This window comes from Brassica napus, chromosome C3 (assembly GCF_020379485.1).
Source record: "Brassica napus cultivar Da-Ae chromosome C3, Da-Ae, whole genome shotgun sequence".
In the NCBI taxonomy this organism is placed as follows: Eukaryota; Viridiplantae; Streptophyta; class Magnoliopsida; order Brassicales; family Brassicaceae; genus Brassica; species Brassica napus.
In genome coordinates this window covers 51,770,375-51,787,855 of record NC_063446.1, presented here as the reverse complement: position 1 = coordinate 51,787,855, position 17,481 = coordinate 51,770,375, and the positions used below count along the sequence as shown (strand labels likewise).

The 17,481-nt window shown below is 35.0% G+C and overlaps 1 protein-coding gene across 3 annotated transcripts; it reads left to right on the top strand.

Annotated features, from left to right (window-relative positions):
• Nucleotides 1-3,287: 3,287 nt before the first annotated feature.
• On the top strand, nucleotides 3,288-9,346 carry LOC106380561 (serine/threonine-protein phosphatase 6 regulatory subunit 3-like). 3 transcript variants are annotated; one of them, XM_022707467.2, is made up of 20 exons: nucleotides 3,288-3,306; nucleotides 3,415-3,556; nucleotides 3,854-3,957; nucleotides 4,117-4,203; nucleotides 4,329-4,404; nucleotides 4,537-4,611; nucleotides 4,729-4,782; nucleotides 5,056-5,127; nucleotides 5,214-5,330; nucleotides 5,621-5,715; nucleotides 5,796-6,004; nucleotides 6,401-6,498; nucleotides 6,659-6,762; nucleotides 6,873-7,035; nucleotides 7,274-7,396; nucleotides 7,739-7,821; nucleotides 7,966-8,107; nucleotides 8,183-8,212; nucleotides 8,275-8,345; nucleotides 8,436-9,346. In XM_022707467.2, exons 2-20 carry the CDS (start codon nucleotides 3,518-3,520, stop codon nucleotides 9,079-9,081), a joined length of 2,388 nt encoding a protein of 795 aa, XP_022563188.2. In that variant the 5' UTR covers nucleotides 3,288-3,306; nucleotides 3,415-3,517; the 3' UTR covers nucleotides 9,082-9,346. The 3 variants fall into 3 exon arrangements, with proteins under 3 accessions (XP_022563188.2, XP_022563189.2, XP_048607188.1); XM_022707468.2 differs by lacking the exon at nucleotides 3,288-3,306 and having other exon boundaries at nucleotides 3,338-3,556; nucleotides 5,068-5,127; XM_048751231.1 differs by lacking the exon at nucleotides 3,288-3,306 and having other exon boundaries at nucleotides 3,338-3,556.
• The last annotated feature ends 8,135 nt before the right edge of the window (nucleotides 9,347-17,481 follow it).

The window sequence follows — 17,481 nt, the reverse complement described above, 5'->3', positions numbered from 1 at the left end:
GCTTGTATGGCTCAGAGATGTGTGGTAAGAGTATGGTTATTGAGGTCAAGCGAGTTTCCACTCTTTCAAACCTTTCTCCATGTTCTTGAGGCTTGACCTTGTTCGAGGACAAACAAGGATCTAAGTCTGGGAGAATTGATATATGGTGTTTTTAATACCATTATATGTGTTCTTTGAGTTAATTCTCAGTCCTAATTCGTTCTTATTTGATATCATTCCAGGTTTGGAGCAGGTGAAAGAGTAAAGAAGAGAGTGACATGAAGGAAGAAGTCATTTTGGAATATCTAACGCAGAACAGCCAGTCAGATCAATCCGAAGGTTGTTCCCAAAGAGAGCAAGCGACTGACTGTTCCCGACTATTAAGGAAACCTCCAAGATTTCAGGGGTTTGCCCTAGATTTTCTCTCCATTCTCTTTACCACTGGCGCCTCCATATAAAAAGCCTATGCTATCATTTCTAAGGGGAGGACGCTAGTTTTACAAGAGACCAAGAACTATTTTGGATTTAGCTACTTGTAAGGGAGAAGGCTACATCTCTCAATTTCACGAGAAGATCATCCTGAACCCTTGTCTTTCTACTTTATTTTATATGAAGTATTATTCAGAAATCATGTATGTGTCATCTTGCATTATGATTGAGTAGTCAGCTAAGCTTGCTTAGGGTTGTAGGGTGTCAATCGCATGAGCTAAACGCAAATAAGTGATTTTAACTGTTCTTCATTCATATTGTTCTTACTGCTTGCATTGAATTGATCACTTAATGTTCGATCTCTAGTTTAATCACCTAGCTAACCGCTTAGGAGATAAATTGACATATATTGAATGAGCTTCATATCCCTAATCAGCGAGAGTAGATATTAGGGTATTAAGTGAACTAATCGGACCTGATCTCTAAGGCTTGCTATCGCGTCTTGTTCCAAGTGGGAGCTTAGGACTCAAGACCGATCAGCAAAGGGAACAAGTGCACGATAGTGGATTGTTCTAGCCGAGTGATCCGAGTTCTAGACTGCACCTCATTGCACTTGAATAGTTGTTTGGTTCCGCATTGACACCCGATGAACAACCCTAAGCCGGCTTTCATTTAAATCGAATTTGAATCTCTAGGTATTTTAGTTACTTGCGTCACCATTGATTTTAAAACCCCGCTTGTTTCCCAGCTTAATATTGAACTCATAAGAGTAAAGAGTAAACTGGTCCTCTGGATTGAATCTCAAATATTACAATTACCACTGTTGACTTGACAGTAGCAAGGATTCATTTTTAGTGTATCAGAGATCTTCTCTCAGCCCTAATAATTTGGACCTTCAACGCTTTCTCGCTTCTTTCGGTCTCCTCTATCGATTTGGTTTGCGTCTTTCATGGTAGTTTATATAGCCTAAGAAGTCTCAATAACTTTCTTTCATCATTGTCTCATGTTAAGGCATTTGTTATTTAGTTTCCATCTTTGGCTCTAGAGGTAGTATGTTACTTGTCGGCTGTTTGGTTCTCGAAAGGTATTGTACTTTTGCCGGCTCAGTGTATCCCTCGGTTAATATAATAACAAAATCAAAATTTTGTCAAGTTGGTAAACTATATCATCTTACCAATTAAATATTTGTATAGTTTTGTATCAACAATGGTCATTGAAGATTAAGTTCCAAGGGAATCCGTTGAAGGGATATAGAATGATTTACAACCATGTACACAAATCAATTTTGTCTAGAAACCACATTTCTTCTGGTATTGTTAGGATAAAAAATAAAGCATAGCTATTCCTGATACTAGAAAATAGAAAGTTGTCGGTCAAAGAAGGAAAATATATTAAAATTAATGTTTTATTGATCAATAGAGCATTTGTGACAAAAAAAAGTTTGATCAATAGAGCATAAATATAACATATTGGTCTGAAAACCCTAGTTTTAGCTGTCTGCTTCTATAGTCGATGTGTACAATACTTGATCCATATCTTCTAAGGTTTAGGAGTCCCTTTTATAGGTCATTGTAGTCAAAATCTAGGTTAGATTTTTCATTATCCTAAAATATGAAAAGATCTGTCTTTAATATAAGTTCCATTTTACTCTGAGCCAGGAGGAAAACGCGATCCGGAGGTTAGAAATCGTTTAAGCAAGAGAAGAAGACAAGGAGAAATGACTTCATGGATTAATTATCCCCAAATTTCCCTATCTTTTGTTTTCATCAGTAAAGTCGGGAGATAACATGTACACTACGGTCTATTGAAATAATACCATAGCAGCTGGTTGATGGGTGGTGTGAGCAAGACGTTTCTTCTTAGAGGTTTCCCGGATTACCTTAAGAAAACATGGTAGGAGATACCCCTTTTCTAGGCATATGAGAGACTATAAACTCTCAAGTCGTTTTGTCACGTAGCCGATCTTGTTTGATTTGTGATCCCAAATTCTCATTGAAATGATCTATGAGATCCATCTTATGGCTTAGGGCCTTAGTAGCACATGGTCTTATGGGCGCATATCCGTAGAATTATCTGATCTAGAAGACACGTAGCCATATCAGATGATAGATTTGTCGATATGCTTTCATGAGCATGATGTTTTCCTGCCTATGAGTAGGATGTTGTGGCATGAGTAAATAGATAACTCGTAGAGTGCTACAGTGGATAGAAAGTTTAATCTGGTTGTTGATGATCACGTAGATCTGTCAGATTTATAAGATAAAGTTTGTCTTCATATCGTGTGAGAAGAATGTTTGACCCGAACGAAGAAAAATAGGTTAGACCTTCTTCTTTTCATTCTTGGTCTTATTGTTTTCGTTGAGAATGAGAAATCATAGAAAAAAGGTCTTAGTCCTAACTTGCCCAGAAAAGGATTCTAAAAAGCAAAAGAAGCGTGAGTCAAATTAATTGATATGGAGCTAATTTCTGAGGGAGGGAAAGGCAAGTAGTCAGAAGCAGAGTTGTAGAAGGAATGCCCCAGAGTAGATATATCATATATAATGGTCTTGGTTTGTCTTCGAGCGTTGTTCGAAGATCTTTAAAATATAATTTTCATAAAAAATCTACATTTGATAAATTAGATGAACTATAAAAAAAGATATATATATATATATACACGTCATGTAACCATTTAAATGACATAGGTGAAATCGTCCAACACGTTTTATGGGTGTGCTTTCTTTGCCACATGTTGGACGAGTCTGCGACATGCGATTGTAGACAGCTAGATGTTGTGATATAGGATTATTCATCGGTAGCCTTCAAAGCAGAAATATAATTAAGTTTCGAAACCGGTTATCAAGTTTCCAAACTCTCCGAGACAGAAGCGTGCAAACTAGTCGCAAACAAGTAGCATAAGTAATATATATTATTTTATTGACTATAATAATGTCCATCTCCCGAGATTATTAGTTTTTATTTTGGATCCTTTCTAAAGTTGATTTGTGCCTCTCCTTGGGAAATTAGGGTTTTTTCTTCTTCTTGTGGCGACGATTTAGTGATTTGAGTTTGGGTCTGAGTAGAGAGATCCGAGTAGCTCGTCTTCAGCCTCTATTCTTCTTCCACCACCATGTTCTGGAAGTTGACTGCTCTCTCTGCAGCGTCCCCGGTTAGTACAACTTTTTTCTACACATGAATCAGGTTTCTTTGCGCCTTGGGGGGTTGGGTTATGAATCAACTGTCTCTTTCTTGTTAAAATGTTTGAGATTTCTCTTGAATTGATATCATTTAGCTTTTAATTCGCTAATTGAAAGTTTCTTCTTTGTGGGGTGCGTGCGTGCTTGCGTGTAAATGATATATAGATTGATCTCCAATTGTAGTCATGTTTTCAATCTCTTGCTAAGAGGAGAGGCAACACACTCTTCTTATCCATCCATCCATCTTTTGCTTGGGATTAACAAAACAGGTCGAGTCCATATTAGACAAAGAAGACTTCACTCTGGAAGAACTCCTGGATGAGGAAGACATTATCCAAGAATGCAGAGCTTTGAACAGCCGTCTCATTAATTTGTAATTTCTTCCTTTCTACTCTTCTCACATTGATAGAATCACTTCATTATGTTTTCCTTTGCAGCAGGACTAGTCTGGTTTTCAATGCAAGTCTTAGTTTCTAATAGTAGTAGCAAGTGTTGGCCTTCTTATGCTTTTTTTTTATTTGCTCATTTGCAGTTTGAGAGAAAGAGCTCAAGTGGAACGTTTATTACGTTTTATTGTTGAAGAATCTCCAGAGGATGCTGATAGCAAGCGTGCTTTCAAGTATGTGCATTTTTGTTTTTGTTTCTCTGAGATATTGCTTCCCTTTATTTTTTCTGTTGACGTCATTTTAGAGTATTTCTGTGAACTATTTTGAACGTTATCCTTAAACCATGTATCTCTATTAGGTTTCCTTTCATTTCCTCTGAAGTCTTGACTTGTGAGATTGATGTAATTCTGAAGACTTTAGTCGAGGAGGAGGAGGTATTGTACTACTTTTCTTCTTTCTTTGTTATGATGGATTGGATGCAAAAACTTGTTGTTCTCTCTTGTAAATTTGAGTTTGGTGTTCCTTTTTCTCTGGTCCCATTTAATTGTTTCACTTTACTGATGCAGCTAATGGACCTGCTGTTCTCTTTTTTGGAACCAAACCGTTCCCACAGCGTAATGCTAGCTGGGTATTTCAGCAAGGTAAGGTTTTCGATGTACACTTTCTTCAGTAGTTATTTTGAGAATTTCAATTCTTATTAGTTTCTATTATATGCATCCACACTTACGAACTGTGCGTATTATCTCGTTTGGGTGTAGGTTGTCATATGCCTCATGTTGAGGAAGACTGTCCCGCTGATGAATTATGTAAAAGTGAGTTTTATTTGGATGTTTTATGAAATTCTTGCGAGTAACGCGGAAAGCATGCTAATTTCTGGTTGAAAATAAGACACTGGTAGAATGCATATTAAGCAGGATATTCCCTTGTAATTTTCTGTTGTCCTTTATTTATTTTTCTGATCTAAACAATCCTTAAATAGCTCAATATATGATTGAGACGCACCTTTTCTTTGGAACTTGTTACTTTGTGAAATGTGAATTATCTGATTTACTGTCCATATAAAACTAGTAACTAATGTTTTACAGTACCATCTACAGGCCCATCAGAATGTTTTCCAGCAATTGGTTGATTTGATCGGGATTACGTCCATTATGGAGGTAACCCTCCCCTCTCTTTTTATCCTTATATTTGATGGGGTAATCATTCTGAATCTTAAGTTAATTAGTTCATGTGAATTCTCTAGGTTCTAATTCGGTTGGTTAGTGCGGATGATCATGTGTATCCCAACCACGTGGATGTGATGCAATGGTTAGCTGATAGCAATCTGCTTGAAATGATCGTTGATAAGCTTAGCCCATCAGTAAGTATATTTTTTTAATAATTATCTCTATCCCCTTCATTTTGCTGTAAACGATTGGAATAAAGGAAGCATGGGCACTATAAGCTACTTCGGCTTGCTTGCCTCTCTTTAATATTATAATAAATCGTAAGATCTGTTGGTTCTCTATATGGCTAGGCTGCCTGCTTGGAGCTACTAGAAAATCACCTTTTACAGCTTTATAAGATAGATAGAGGATAGTTGGTGAGATTCTCCTGTGCTGATGTGAAGTTTCGGACATGTTATATCTTTGTTTTTTCTGTTTTTATCAGAATTCTCTCGAAGTCCATGGAAACGCTGCTGAAACACTCTGCACTATTGCTCAAAATGCACCATCACCTTTAGCTACGAAACTCTCTAGCTCAAGGTTTGCAAGATGTTTTATCCTCTTAAATTTGCAGAAAATACTTAGTATTCAAGATAACTCAGTGATCGTTTTGTCTGCAGTTTTGTTGCAAGGATATTTGGTCATGCTTTCGGAGATCCTCCGTCCAAATCTAGCCTTGTCCACACACTCTCTGTGTGCATTTCGCTGTTAAGCCCAAGAAGATCTTTGGTTTCTTCTCCCTTTATGTATTCATTCAGGGGCCAACAAATCTTTGAGTCTCCAATTTCTGTGAATCCGGAGACGATTGCCACCATGCTGCCTAGACTTGGTTAGTGTCACACAGATGATTCATTGGGCTCTATTCTTGTTTTTCCTGCTGGTTGTTTTCTCATCATAACTTTTTTAGTGATTGCTAGTATCCAATTCTATCTTCTTGGTTCATCTTAACATCTGGTAACTTCTTATGCTGTTCGACGTGACAGTACGTGTTTGCAAGACAATGAAAATCTTCTAGTTTTATTATTTGGTTGTTCGTTTGATGCCATTCCACCTTATTAGTAGTGTCTGGGTATATGCTTTGTTCTTTCTACCCTGATAGATTGAAGCTCTGATTCTTGTTGAACATATATTTTAGAATTTGAATCCTGGACTTTTTATATGCTAGAACTTCTTATGTGAACCCCTTATATGAAGATTCCTTTAAGCGTTTTTGTCTCGGGTGTAGGTGACTTTGTCGCACTTTTGAACGTGACATCTGATGAAAAGGTGTTACCTACAACCTATGGGCAGTTGAGGCCTCCTCTTGGCAGTCATCGTTTGAAGGTTAGGTTTCATTCGTAAATATTTTTCATTGTCAACAAGACGATCTGATTGTAAGATAGACACGGGATCCGGTCCTGGAAATTACACATGTTATTCCGTATGTTCTCTGATCTATTATTAATTTATTGATTTCCTTGGTTTTGCTGATGGCTTTTCTTAGATTGTGGAGTTCATTGCTGTCTTACTGAAAACCCGAAGTGAAGCTACAGGAAAAGTACTAGCTACCTCAGGAGCTATTAGACGAGTCCTTGATTTGTTCTTCGAGTAAAGACTTCTTCCTGGATTGAGAAAAACTCTTGCTTTGTTTGGTACTCGACATGTCTTAACTTCGCTTGGCTAAATCCTACTTTTAATTGTTCTTTTTACCTATGCAGGTACCCATATAATAATGCACTGCACCACCAGGTAGAGAGTATAATAGTATCGTGTTTGGAGAGCAAAAACGAGGAGATGATTGACCATCTTCTCCGTGAGTGTGACTTGATTGGAAAAATTCTTAAAATAGAGAAACAGCCAATCCTTTCTGGTGATAACCAGGTACGAATCTCTGACTCCTGCTTATTGATGTGCATGCTCTCTGATATCTAGTCAGAAAATATGGTGGGAGAGTATATAAATAATTTTTTCCTAGTTCCGTATGACAAGACGTTGAACAAATTCTGTCGTGGTGTTCTTTATTGTTACTCTTTATCGGATACCGAAATGGTCGGCAGCTATATCCACTTTTCTGACAGTATCCTCAGTTACAGGTTTAATCAGTTTTGCTTTCATGCAGCCAACGATACCTGCTGCTGGAAAGCAGGCTCCACGGGTAGGAAATATCGGTCATATCTCAAGAATTTCAAACAAGCTTGTTCAGCTGTCAACTAACAGTAACCCGATAAAGACTTTACTTGAGGTTCGCTTTTCAACAACAATGTTAGACAACTGGGCTAATTGGTCTTATATATATATATATATATATGTATATATGTTAATGATTTGTGAAGTTAAATAATCTTTGCTAATATGTTCTCTGAATACATATATTTGCTTGCATTTATTCGACCACTCTGTTTGAAAATTACTTGGATTCTTTCTGAGAAACCCATCAAAATGTGTCCCATAATAAAGTAATCCATGTGTAACTATATGTTTTTCATTGTAATATTTAGGCATTCTTACCTCAAATTTTGTGTACAAATATTTGCATCCTGTGGGTAGATGCAACATTCTAACTCGTATATATTTCCTTTTCTAGGAACATAACGAATGGGGCGAGTGGGAAGCCAATACATTACATGACCGAAACACGGTTGAGAATGTTTATCGCTGGGTTTGTGGGTATGTCTCTTCTCAAACCTTTTGCTGTCACAGCGTTTTGAGATATCATTGGAAACTTGGTCTGAACACCTTTGGGTTTAAAAGTAACGATATACTCGTGCTAGTGTCTCTTGATAACGATCGTTTTACTACTTCTGCACGCAGACGCCCAACTGCATTACATGATAGGACTAGGGACAGTGACGATGAGGAAGTTCACGACAGGGATTATGACCTTGCTGGTTTGGCTAATAACTTGAACCAGTTTACTAGATACAACATGCAAGAGAATAATGGTGCTGAGGAGGTAATTGTTAAAAAAATTGATTAGTATTTCTTAAAACATTTTGGCTGGATCTAAATCCCATCTTTCTGGTTCCAGGAGCATGGTTCCAATGACAGAGACGAAGAGGTACTCGTTGTAAATATATTTGGTGTCTTATGACATAGTCCTGACTGTGACATATTTGGTAGGATGTCTACTTTGATGACGAGTCTGCTGAAGTTGTTGTATCATCTCTAAGGCTTGGTGATGAACAGGCCAAGTAAGCTTCCACATCTGATTTATTCAAACCAACATTGAATGGTTTTGTTGCTTCTAAAACCAATGGAATGATTATTTGTTCTTGGTGCAGCAATTTATTCGCAAACTCGAACTGGTTCACTTTCCAAGGAGATGAGTTGGGTGAGAACACAAGAGCAGGGGGGATTCCTTCGGAGGAAGCAATGGAAGATGTAAGCTTGGATGAAACTTCCGGTAATGGAGATGAAGAAGAAGACTGTTTGATTACGGAAAGCAAGAACCCTTTTGTGGCCACAGCTTCAACCTCAGAAGCAGTCTCTGTACACAGCATACCTGGAGGTATCGAGATCGATGAAGATGTGGTTTCGGATGAATCGTCACCCGAAAGGGTTGAACGTGGAGATGCTTCTTCTCCCACTGCACAGGTCAAAGATCCGTTTCCTGAAGATGACGTCAAGATGCCTGATGTGAGAGTCTCAAACGGTTCTTCATCCTCAGAAGGTGAGATTAGCCCGAGATCACCGCCTGTGCCTTCATTGTTTGAAAAAGACATTGAGTTTGTGGGCGTGGAGCCAGAAGGAACCGAGAGGGCAATGGATCAAGCTCTCAAGGAAGGGATAGTGGGAGAAGCAGGGCCAATGAAGAGGAGCAGCACCACAGCTTCTCCGGGAAAGGAGAGCTCTGATGAGAATATGCAGCAGGAGTACAACGACACTAACTACTGGAAGGTCGATCAGGAGGTGGCCGTGGTTGAATGATGATGCGGGCACATCGTTGTCTGCAGGACTACCTAGCAGAAAGGGAAGGTACGTGTGATTGTACAGTACTACTAAATCATCTTTATTTTATTTTTGGGAATATTTTCTCCCAAGTGACTGATTTGCTCGTTTAGGTTCTTACAAATTTGAATGCTTTTGCTATATCCCTGTCGAGGATTATTTTACAAATTTGGATGCTTTTGCTATATACCTTCTTGTGTCTTATATTACGTTTGAAATATTAAATCTGGGACATATAAAGACTTTCGTGAGGGTTGCACTTTCTTGGGTAATAAAAACTGAAAATCTTGTCTGGATATGGTTTTGACAACAATGGTGGCCGATTCGTGCAACTAAATAGGGAAACAAGAATGTGTAAAAATTAATTTGAGATAAAATGGAATACAACAAACACAATATATGAGTGTTAAAAGAGCTACTACGAAGCAAACAACCTATGCTCATTCTATGACCCGTCTCAAAAGCTGCAGCTGGACAAGTGTACAATGTTGTTATTGATCGAGACCGTGAAGCAGTGGCGGGAATGAGTGACGTCTAAATGGGGATCAGTTCTGAAGGATATGTCCTTGTATTAATCATATATAATAGATTAACAATACTTCTGGTTTAGTAAGCTGGGTTAAGCCGGTTTGAATAATTATTTTACATGCAAATATATGTGTGTGACTTTTGAGGTTGAAATTAGCAAACAAATATGGATTTACCTTTTGTTTTTGAAAAATGTAACTAAAACTGATTCAGTTTTTAAAGCAATGAATTAAAAATATTTTTGAAAACATGAATAGGATATATGTTTGTAATATTCTATCTTAAATTTTGTTTATATATTTTACTAGGGTGATATACTTTTCTTACGATTTAAGTTACTATTTTTTATATGATTTTGTGGTTTGTGTTTTAAGTTTGCATTTGCGAGAGATGTGTATATAATGTTTTTTGTCTTTAAGAAAGTTTTAGATGAGGAAGGTTTATATGTGGTAAAATATATTTTTCTTGTTTACAATAATTGTTTCTATATTAAAGAGTTATGACATTGATATATTGTGAAAGTTTCAAATGGTCGATTTCATATTCAACTAGGAGTTAACCCGCGCTACACGCGGGGCTATTTTGATTTTTAAATGTTAACTATATAGTTATTCATTTGGACGTTGTATTCTGAACAACAATAAAATTCTAAATTGTATGTTTGTGTGAATAGTAATTTCCTTAGAAAAAAACAGAAAACTATACATTTTTCATATAGATGTTTCATATAGTTTTTCATTTTTTATATTATATATTTACTTATTATTTAATTTTTTCTTAATTTGTAGGGCAACTCTTTCAAATAGTCGTTTTTAAGTTTTTGTCACAAAATAGTCATCAATAAGGAAATGACCAAAATAACCCATTTTATTTTGAAAATTTTAATATTTCTTTTTTATTTTTCAAACTTTGAAATCATATCCACAAAACTCCACCCCATAACTCTAAACCCTAAGTCTAGTTTATTTAACCTTATAGCATAGATGTATTTTAACTCTTTAATAAATGTTTAATTCAGATAAATGTTTAATTTAATTTTTCTATTTTTTATATTGTATATTTACTTACTGTTTATCTTCTCTTATTTTGTATAGTTATTTATTATAAATTTCTTGCTTTTATATCATAATATTACGATATATATTTAATATAATATTTTATTTCTTATATACTATATTTACTTATATTTATTTTTTCTTATATTTTATATTTACTTATTATAGTATATAACATTTCTATATGATTAATATTACTAACAAAAATATTAAAATATTACATAATATTAAATTATAAATCTATTATAATATTAGAATAAAAATTAAATATCATAATAATATTTCTTATTATTTATTTTTATACTAATATTTTTATGTCTTTTTTTTTACATCAGTCATCTACAAACTCATGCTGACTCTGTAAATCAAACCGGTAACTCTGTCCATGTGAACGACGAAAGACGGTTGTTTCCTAGCACTGCGTGCTAAGCTATCCGCCTTTTGATTTTCTGTCTGAGGTACATGAACGATCTCTGAGTTTAGAAAGCTTCTTTTCAGTAGTTTAATGTCTTCCTGATAATTGTCAAACGCTGGCCATTCTTCTGGTTCTGAAACCATCTTTATCAATTGAGAACAATCTGTCGCAAATGTGACCTGAAATTACCGTAAATTCCTCATGCATTTCATTACCCATATTAGCGCTTCTACCTCCGAATAAAGAAGTGAAAGACTTGCCCGGACATTCCGTGCCCCTAGCAATCCATCAAAACCCGCTAAAGTGATGTACCAGTCTTGTCTTGAGAATTGTTCCTTATCTTTCCATAAGAAATCTATGAAACACCATTTCCTGGTATTGTTGGTACAATTCTTTCATGTACTTGATTTGCAACCCTCTGATTATTTGTTACATGTGCCTCCGCCCAAAGTGTTGATTCTAATTCCGGTAGTTTAAGCGTATCTCTTGGATCAACATCCAAATTGCTAAAAACTTTGTTGTTTCGACCTTTCCAAATATACCATAATATCCACGCAAATTGGTGATCCTCCATTTTTGGATTAACTCTCCAAAAAAGATGATCCATATTTTTATGTCTTATAGTCTATATTTACTAATTATTTATTTTACTATACATTTTCCAAATAGATGTTTAATTTAGTTTTTCCAGTTCTAATATTGTATATTCACTTATTTTGTATTTTTTCTTATACTGTATATTTACTTATTCTAATATTACGGTAGATGTTTAATATAATACATGTATTACTTATATAGTATATTTACTTCTAATTTATTTTTCGTATATTTTATATTTACTTATTTTAATATTATAATTGATGTTTAGTGTAATATTTTTATAATGTAAATTTACATTTATTTATTTAACTCTACATTTTTTAGATATATATTTAATGTAATATTTTTATTTCTTATATACTATATTTACTTATTATTTATTTTTATTATCTTTTATATTTACTTATTCTATTAATAAGATAATGTTTAATATGATAATGTTTAGTATAATATTTCGATTTCTTATATTTTGTATTTAGTTATTATTTTATAGATGTTTAATTTAGTTTTTCATTTCTCAATTGTATATTTACTTATTCTAATTTTTGTGGTTTTTATATCAAATGATAATATTATGATAGATGTTTAATGTAATATTTATATTTATTATATTGTATATTTACTTATTATTTATTTTTCCTTATATTGTATATTTACTTATTATTGTTTAATGCAATGTTTCTATTTCTTATATTGTTTATTTACTTATTATATATTTTTTCTTATATTACAAATTTACTTATTATTTATTTTCTATATTTTAAATAATAATGCCACATGTCATATTTTGGGAGAATTTTTTTAGCTGATGTAGACGCTCTATGGAGCCTCAAAAGGTCTCTTTTTATTAGTATAGTTTTTCCATTTTTTATATTGTGTATTTACTTAATGTTTATATTTTCTTATTTTTTATTTTTATATCAATGATAATATTACGATATATATTTAATGTAATATTTTTATTTCTTATATACTATATTTACTTATTATTTATTTTTCTTATCTTTTATATTTACTTATTCTATTAATAAGATAATGTTTAATACGATAATGTTTAGTATAATATTTCGATTTCTTATATTTTGTATTTAGTTATTATTTTATAGATGTTTAATTTAGTTTTTCATTTCTCAATTGTATATTTACTTATTCTATTTTTTTTTGTTTTTATATCAAATGATAATATTATGATAGATGTTTAATGTAATATTTCTATTTATTATATTGTATATTTGCTTATTATTTATTTTTTCTTATATTTTATATTTACTTATTATTGTTTAATGCAATGTTTCTATTTCTTATATTGTTTATTTTCCTTATATTGTATATTTACTTATTATTGTTTAATGCAATGTTTCTATTTCTTATATTATTTATTTTTCTTATATTGTATATTTACTTATTATTGTTTAATGCAATGTTTCTATTTTCTATATTGTTTATTTACTTATTATATATTTTTCCTTATATTGCAAATTTACTTATTATTTATTTTCTATTTTTTAAATAATAATGCCAAATGTCATATTTTGGGAGAATTTGTTTCGCTTATGTGGACGCTCTATGGAGCCTCAAAAGGTCTCTTTTATTAGTATAGATGTCAAAATGATTTATTTTTTTCCTAATATTAATTCTTGTATAGATTAAGTAAAGATTTTCTTATTTAATTTTTCATACACTCACGTTTAGGATCATCGATCTAAATTGAACGGTTTTGGGATATTTTAAAATCTCTATGTTACAATTGAAATAAAAAGCAAAGAAAAACACATTGGTTAAATATTTAATTGGTTTAAAGAGAATCTGATTGGAAAGAAAAAAAGTTCTCTTTTTAACTTTCTATACTGTCCTCTGTATATATATAACATTTAAATTCTGCAATTACTTCTTAAATATTTAACATGCAGATTTGAATACTTTACTATGACATTTCCATTTCTATTTTTTGTTACTACAGTTAATAGTTCTACAAATATAATCACAGCTACATCATTCACAATTTACATATTGTAAAATCACCACAAGAAAACACTCCGAATTCCGACGGAGCTTCCGACGGACACCAAGGTCGTCGGACATTTGCGACGGAATACTGACAAATTTCCGACCAAATCCAAAAAAATGAAGTCGTCGGAATTCCGTCGGCCATTTCCGACGGAATTCCGACGACATACGGTTCGTCGGAATTTTCCGACGACTTTTCGACGACATTCCGATAAAAAATGTAACTGTTGTAGTCGTCGGAAGTTCGTCGGTATATTCCGACGGAATTCCGACGACATTCCGATTAACAGCAAAGTCGTCGGAATTCCATCGGTATTTTCCGACGGAATTCCGACGAACCATGTGACCGTTGCCGACAAATACATATGACCGTTGTATAGCCGTTTGGGATTGGACAATTCCGACGGAATTCCGACGGACTTCTTTATATCCGTCGGAATTTCGTCGGAAAGTCGTCGGAGGTCCGTAAGCAATTTCCTATAAATACAACCCCTCCTCATTCAACTCATTCACACTTCATTCTCTCTTCATTCTCTTTAGTCATAACAATTCCGTGAAAATCATGTCTTCAGAAGTTTATTATCGTTCGTGGATGGATAAACCTCATTTGGATCCGAACACCAATTTGCTTACGGAAGAATACGTTCAAGGGATTGGAGAATTCATGAGGCTTGTTCAACAGCAACCGGATGCAAAAAGTGGTATGTTAAGATGTCCCTGCTCTTCTTGCAATAATAATAAGGTTATAAAAGAATTTGATGTTTGGACTCATTTGTATATGAAAGGGTTTTCACGTAATTATAAAGTTTGGTACCTTCATGGGGAAACTGGTTATGAATATGGTAGTACTAGCGAACCTCAGCCTGTTAGTGAACCTCAGCCTGATATTAGGTTAGAAGAATCTAGAACGGATATAGATTATGGTGTAGGTACTGAGCAGATGGTACATGATCATTATAGAGGGGAAGAACCAAACCCCGAGTCTAGGAGATTTTTTGACATGTTGGATGCAGGAAAACAACCTTTGTATCAAAATTGTAGAGATGGTCATTCAGTCTTATCATCTGCAACTAGATTAATGGGTATTAAGACAGACTATAATTTGGCTGAAGAATGTATGGATGCGATTACTGATTTTGTCAAAGGTATTCTACCTGAGGATAACCTTGCACCGGGTTCATACTACGAGGTTCAGAAACTTGTTGCAGGTCTTCAACTACCGTATGAAGTGATAGATGTATGTATTGACAACTGCATGATCTACTGGAGAGCGGATGAGACACGGAATGTATGCAAATTTTGTGGGAAACCTCGTTATCAGGAGACGAGGGGAAGAGTTCCGATCCCATTCAAAAGAATGTGGTATTTGCCTTTGACGGAAAGATTGAAGAGGTTGTATCAGTGTGAGCGCACAGCAAAAGCAATGAGATGGCATGCAGAGCATTCCACAAATGGTGAGATTAGACATCCTTCAGATGCAAAGGCTTGGAAACATTTCCAGTCAACATATCCAGAATTTGCGGAAGAGAGAAGAAATGTTTATCTTGGATTATCTACTGATGGTTTCAGCCCATTTGGAAAGCATGGAAGGCAGTATTCTCTATGGCCAGTTATTGTGACACCGTACAACTTACGGCCGAGCTTGTGCATGCGACGAGAGTTTTTGTTTCTCTCAATTCTAGTCCCCGGGCCAGATCATCCTAAAAGATCACTAGATGTGTTTCTTCAACCACTAATATATGAGTTGCAACAACTATGGGCGCATGGTTTTGAGACATACGATGTTTCGCGCAAAGAAAACTTTCAGATGCGGGCAGTACTTATGTGGACAATAAGTGACTTTCCAGCATATGGTATGTTATCTGGATGGACAACACATGGGAAGCTATCATGTCCATATTGTCAAGATGACACAGATGCTTTCCAACTAAAGAACGGAAGGAAAACGTGTTGGTTTGACTGTCACAGACGATTTCTACCACCTGATCATCCATACCGCAGGAGTAAGACTTCGTTTACGAAGAACAAGCAGGTGTTTGATGGTCCACCTGAGGAAGTTAGTGGGAAAGATTTGTTGAAGCAGTTTAGGTATTTTGATGCAGAAAGGACGCCAGATGTAGGTGGACATGAAAACATTCGAGTCAATGCGGTTGGAGAGCTACATAACTGGCACAAAAAGAGTATTTTCTGGGATCTACCATATTGGGAGAGTCATCTATTGCGGCATAATTTAGATGTCATGCATATTGAGAAGAACTTCTTCGATAATCTGATGAACACAGTCCTTAACATCCAAGGTAAAACGAAGGATAATTTGAAGTCAAGGTTGGATTTAGTCGATATTTGTGATCGTTCTGAACTTCACGTTGATGAGAACGGTACGGCCCCTTTTCCCATTTATCGGCTAGATGGTGCTAGAAAAGAAGAGTTCTTTGATTGGATTACAGAGAAAGTGAAATTTCCTGACGGATATGCATCAAATTTGGGGAACTGCGTTGATAGAAGCGAAGGAAAGTTTACTGGCTTGAAGAGTCATGATTGTCATGTAATTATGCAGCGCCTCCTTCCGTTTGCCTTTTCAGCATTATTGCCACGTAATGTTCATGAAGCAATTGCAGGGATTAGTGTTTTTTTCCGTGACTTATGCAGCAGAGTATTGACTGAAGAGGGTATTAATAATTTGAAGACAAACGCACCAGTCAGCATGTGCAACCTTGAGAAGATATTTCCTCCATCATTCTTTGATGTAATGGAACATCTTGCTATTCATCTCGCAAGAGAATTGGAACTTGGTGGTCCTGTGCAGTACAGATGGATGTATATTTTTGAGCGTTATATGCATCATCTGAAGAAGATGGTCAAAAATCAAAGCAGGGTGGAAGGATCTATAGTGGCACAGGTGATCAATGAAGAAACTGCAATCTTTGCTGAAAATTATTTTCCACCAGAAGTGCAAACAAAACACCGAAGACCTGCTCGGCATGATGATAGAGGGGAGAGAGCAACATATCATGTTACTGTCCCAAGCATGTTCAAGGAAATAGGACGACTTAGTGGAAAATTCACGAAGCGGAGACTTACGGACACTGAGAACGCTCATTTGCAAACATATTTGCTCACCAACTGTGAAGATGTTCTACAATATGAGAGGTAAAAATATTTATTCATTTATTGTTAGATTAATATTCAATAAATTTATTTCATATTGATAATATTTTTGTATATAGTGTATATATGGCGGAGTTGCGTATGACTCACAGGCATGCAACAGAAGATGAGCTTCGACAACTTAGAGATAACGGATTTGCTGCGTGGCTTCGTAGTTATGTGAGTCATATATCCTATTACCCTATGCAAATGATTAGTTTAAATTTAATATATATAAACTAATTAATTTTGCAATCATATATGTTTTTTTTTAGGTGAATGATGGTTTGGCCAGAGGTCTTGTGTTCGATGATTGGATACGCGAATTTGTGCAGGGACCAAACTATGTGGTCAAATCATATCCTAAATTTTGTACGCGAGGATATGCATTCACAAGGAAAGGTCATTCTAAGACAACATATGATGCTGGTGTTTCATCTTCTTCTGGTGACGATGTCTACTACGGCAACATAAAGAAATATTGGAAATCCAATTTCCTGGAATGGTTGGATTGCGTTGTGTAGTATTCTATTGTGATTGGTATGACACCACCCCAGATAGAGGAGTGAAGATTGATGCGTTTGGTGTTACATCAGTTCATTCGCGGCGGAAACTTCAATATTATGA

Coding starts and splice junctions, on each gene's coding strand:
- LOC106380561 (XM_022707467.2), top strand. CDS start 3,518: ATGTTCTGGAAGTTGACTGCTCTCTCTGCAGCGTCCCCG. Junction 3,557..3,853: donor CTCTCTCTGCAGCGTCCCCG/GTTAGTACAACT, acceptor TTAACAAAACAG/GTCGAGTCCATATTAGACAA. Junction 7,397..7,738: donor CGATAAAGACTTTACTTGAG/GTTCGCTTTTCA, acceptor TTCCTTTTCTAG/GAACATAACGAATGGGGCGA.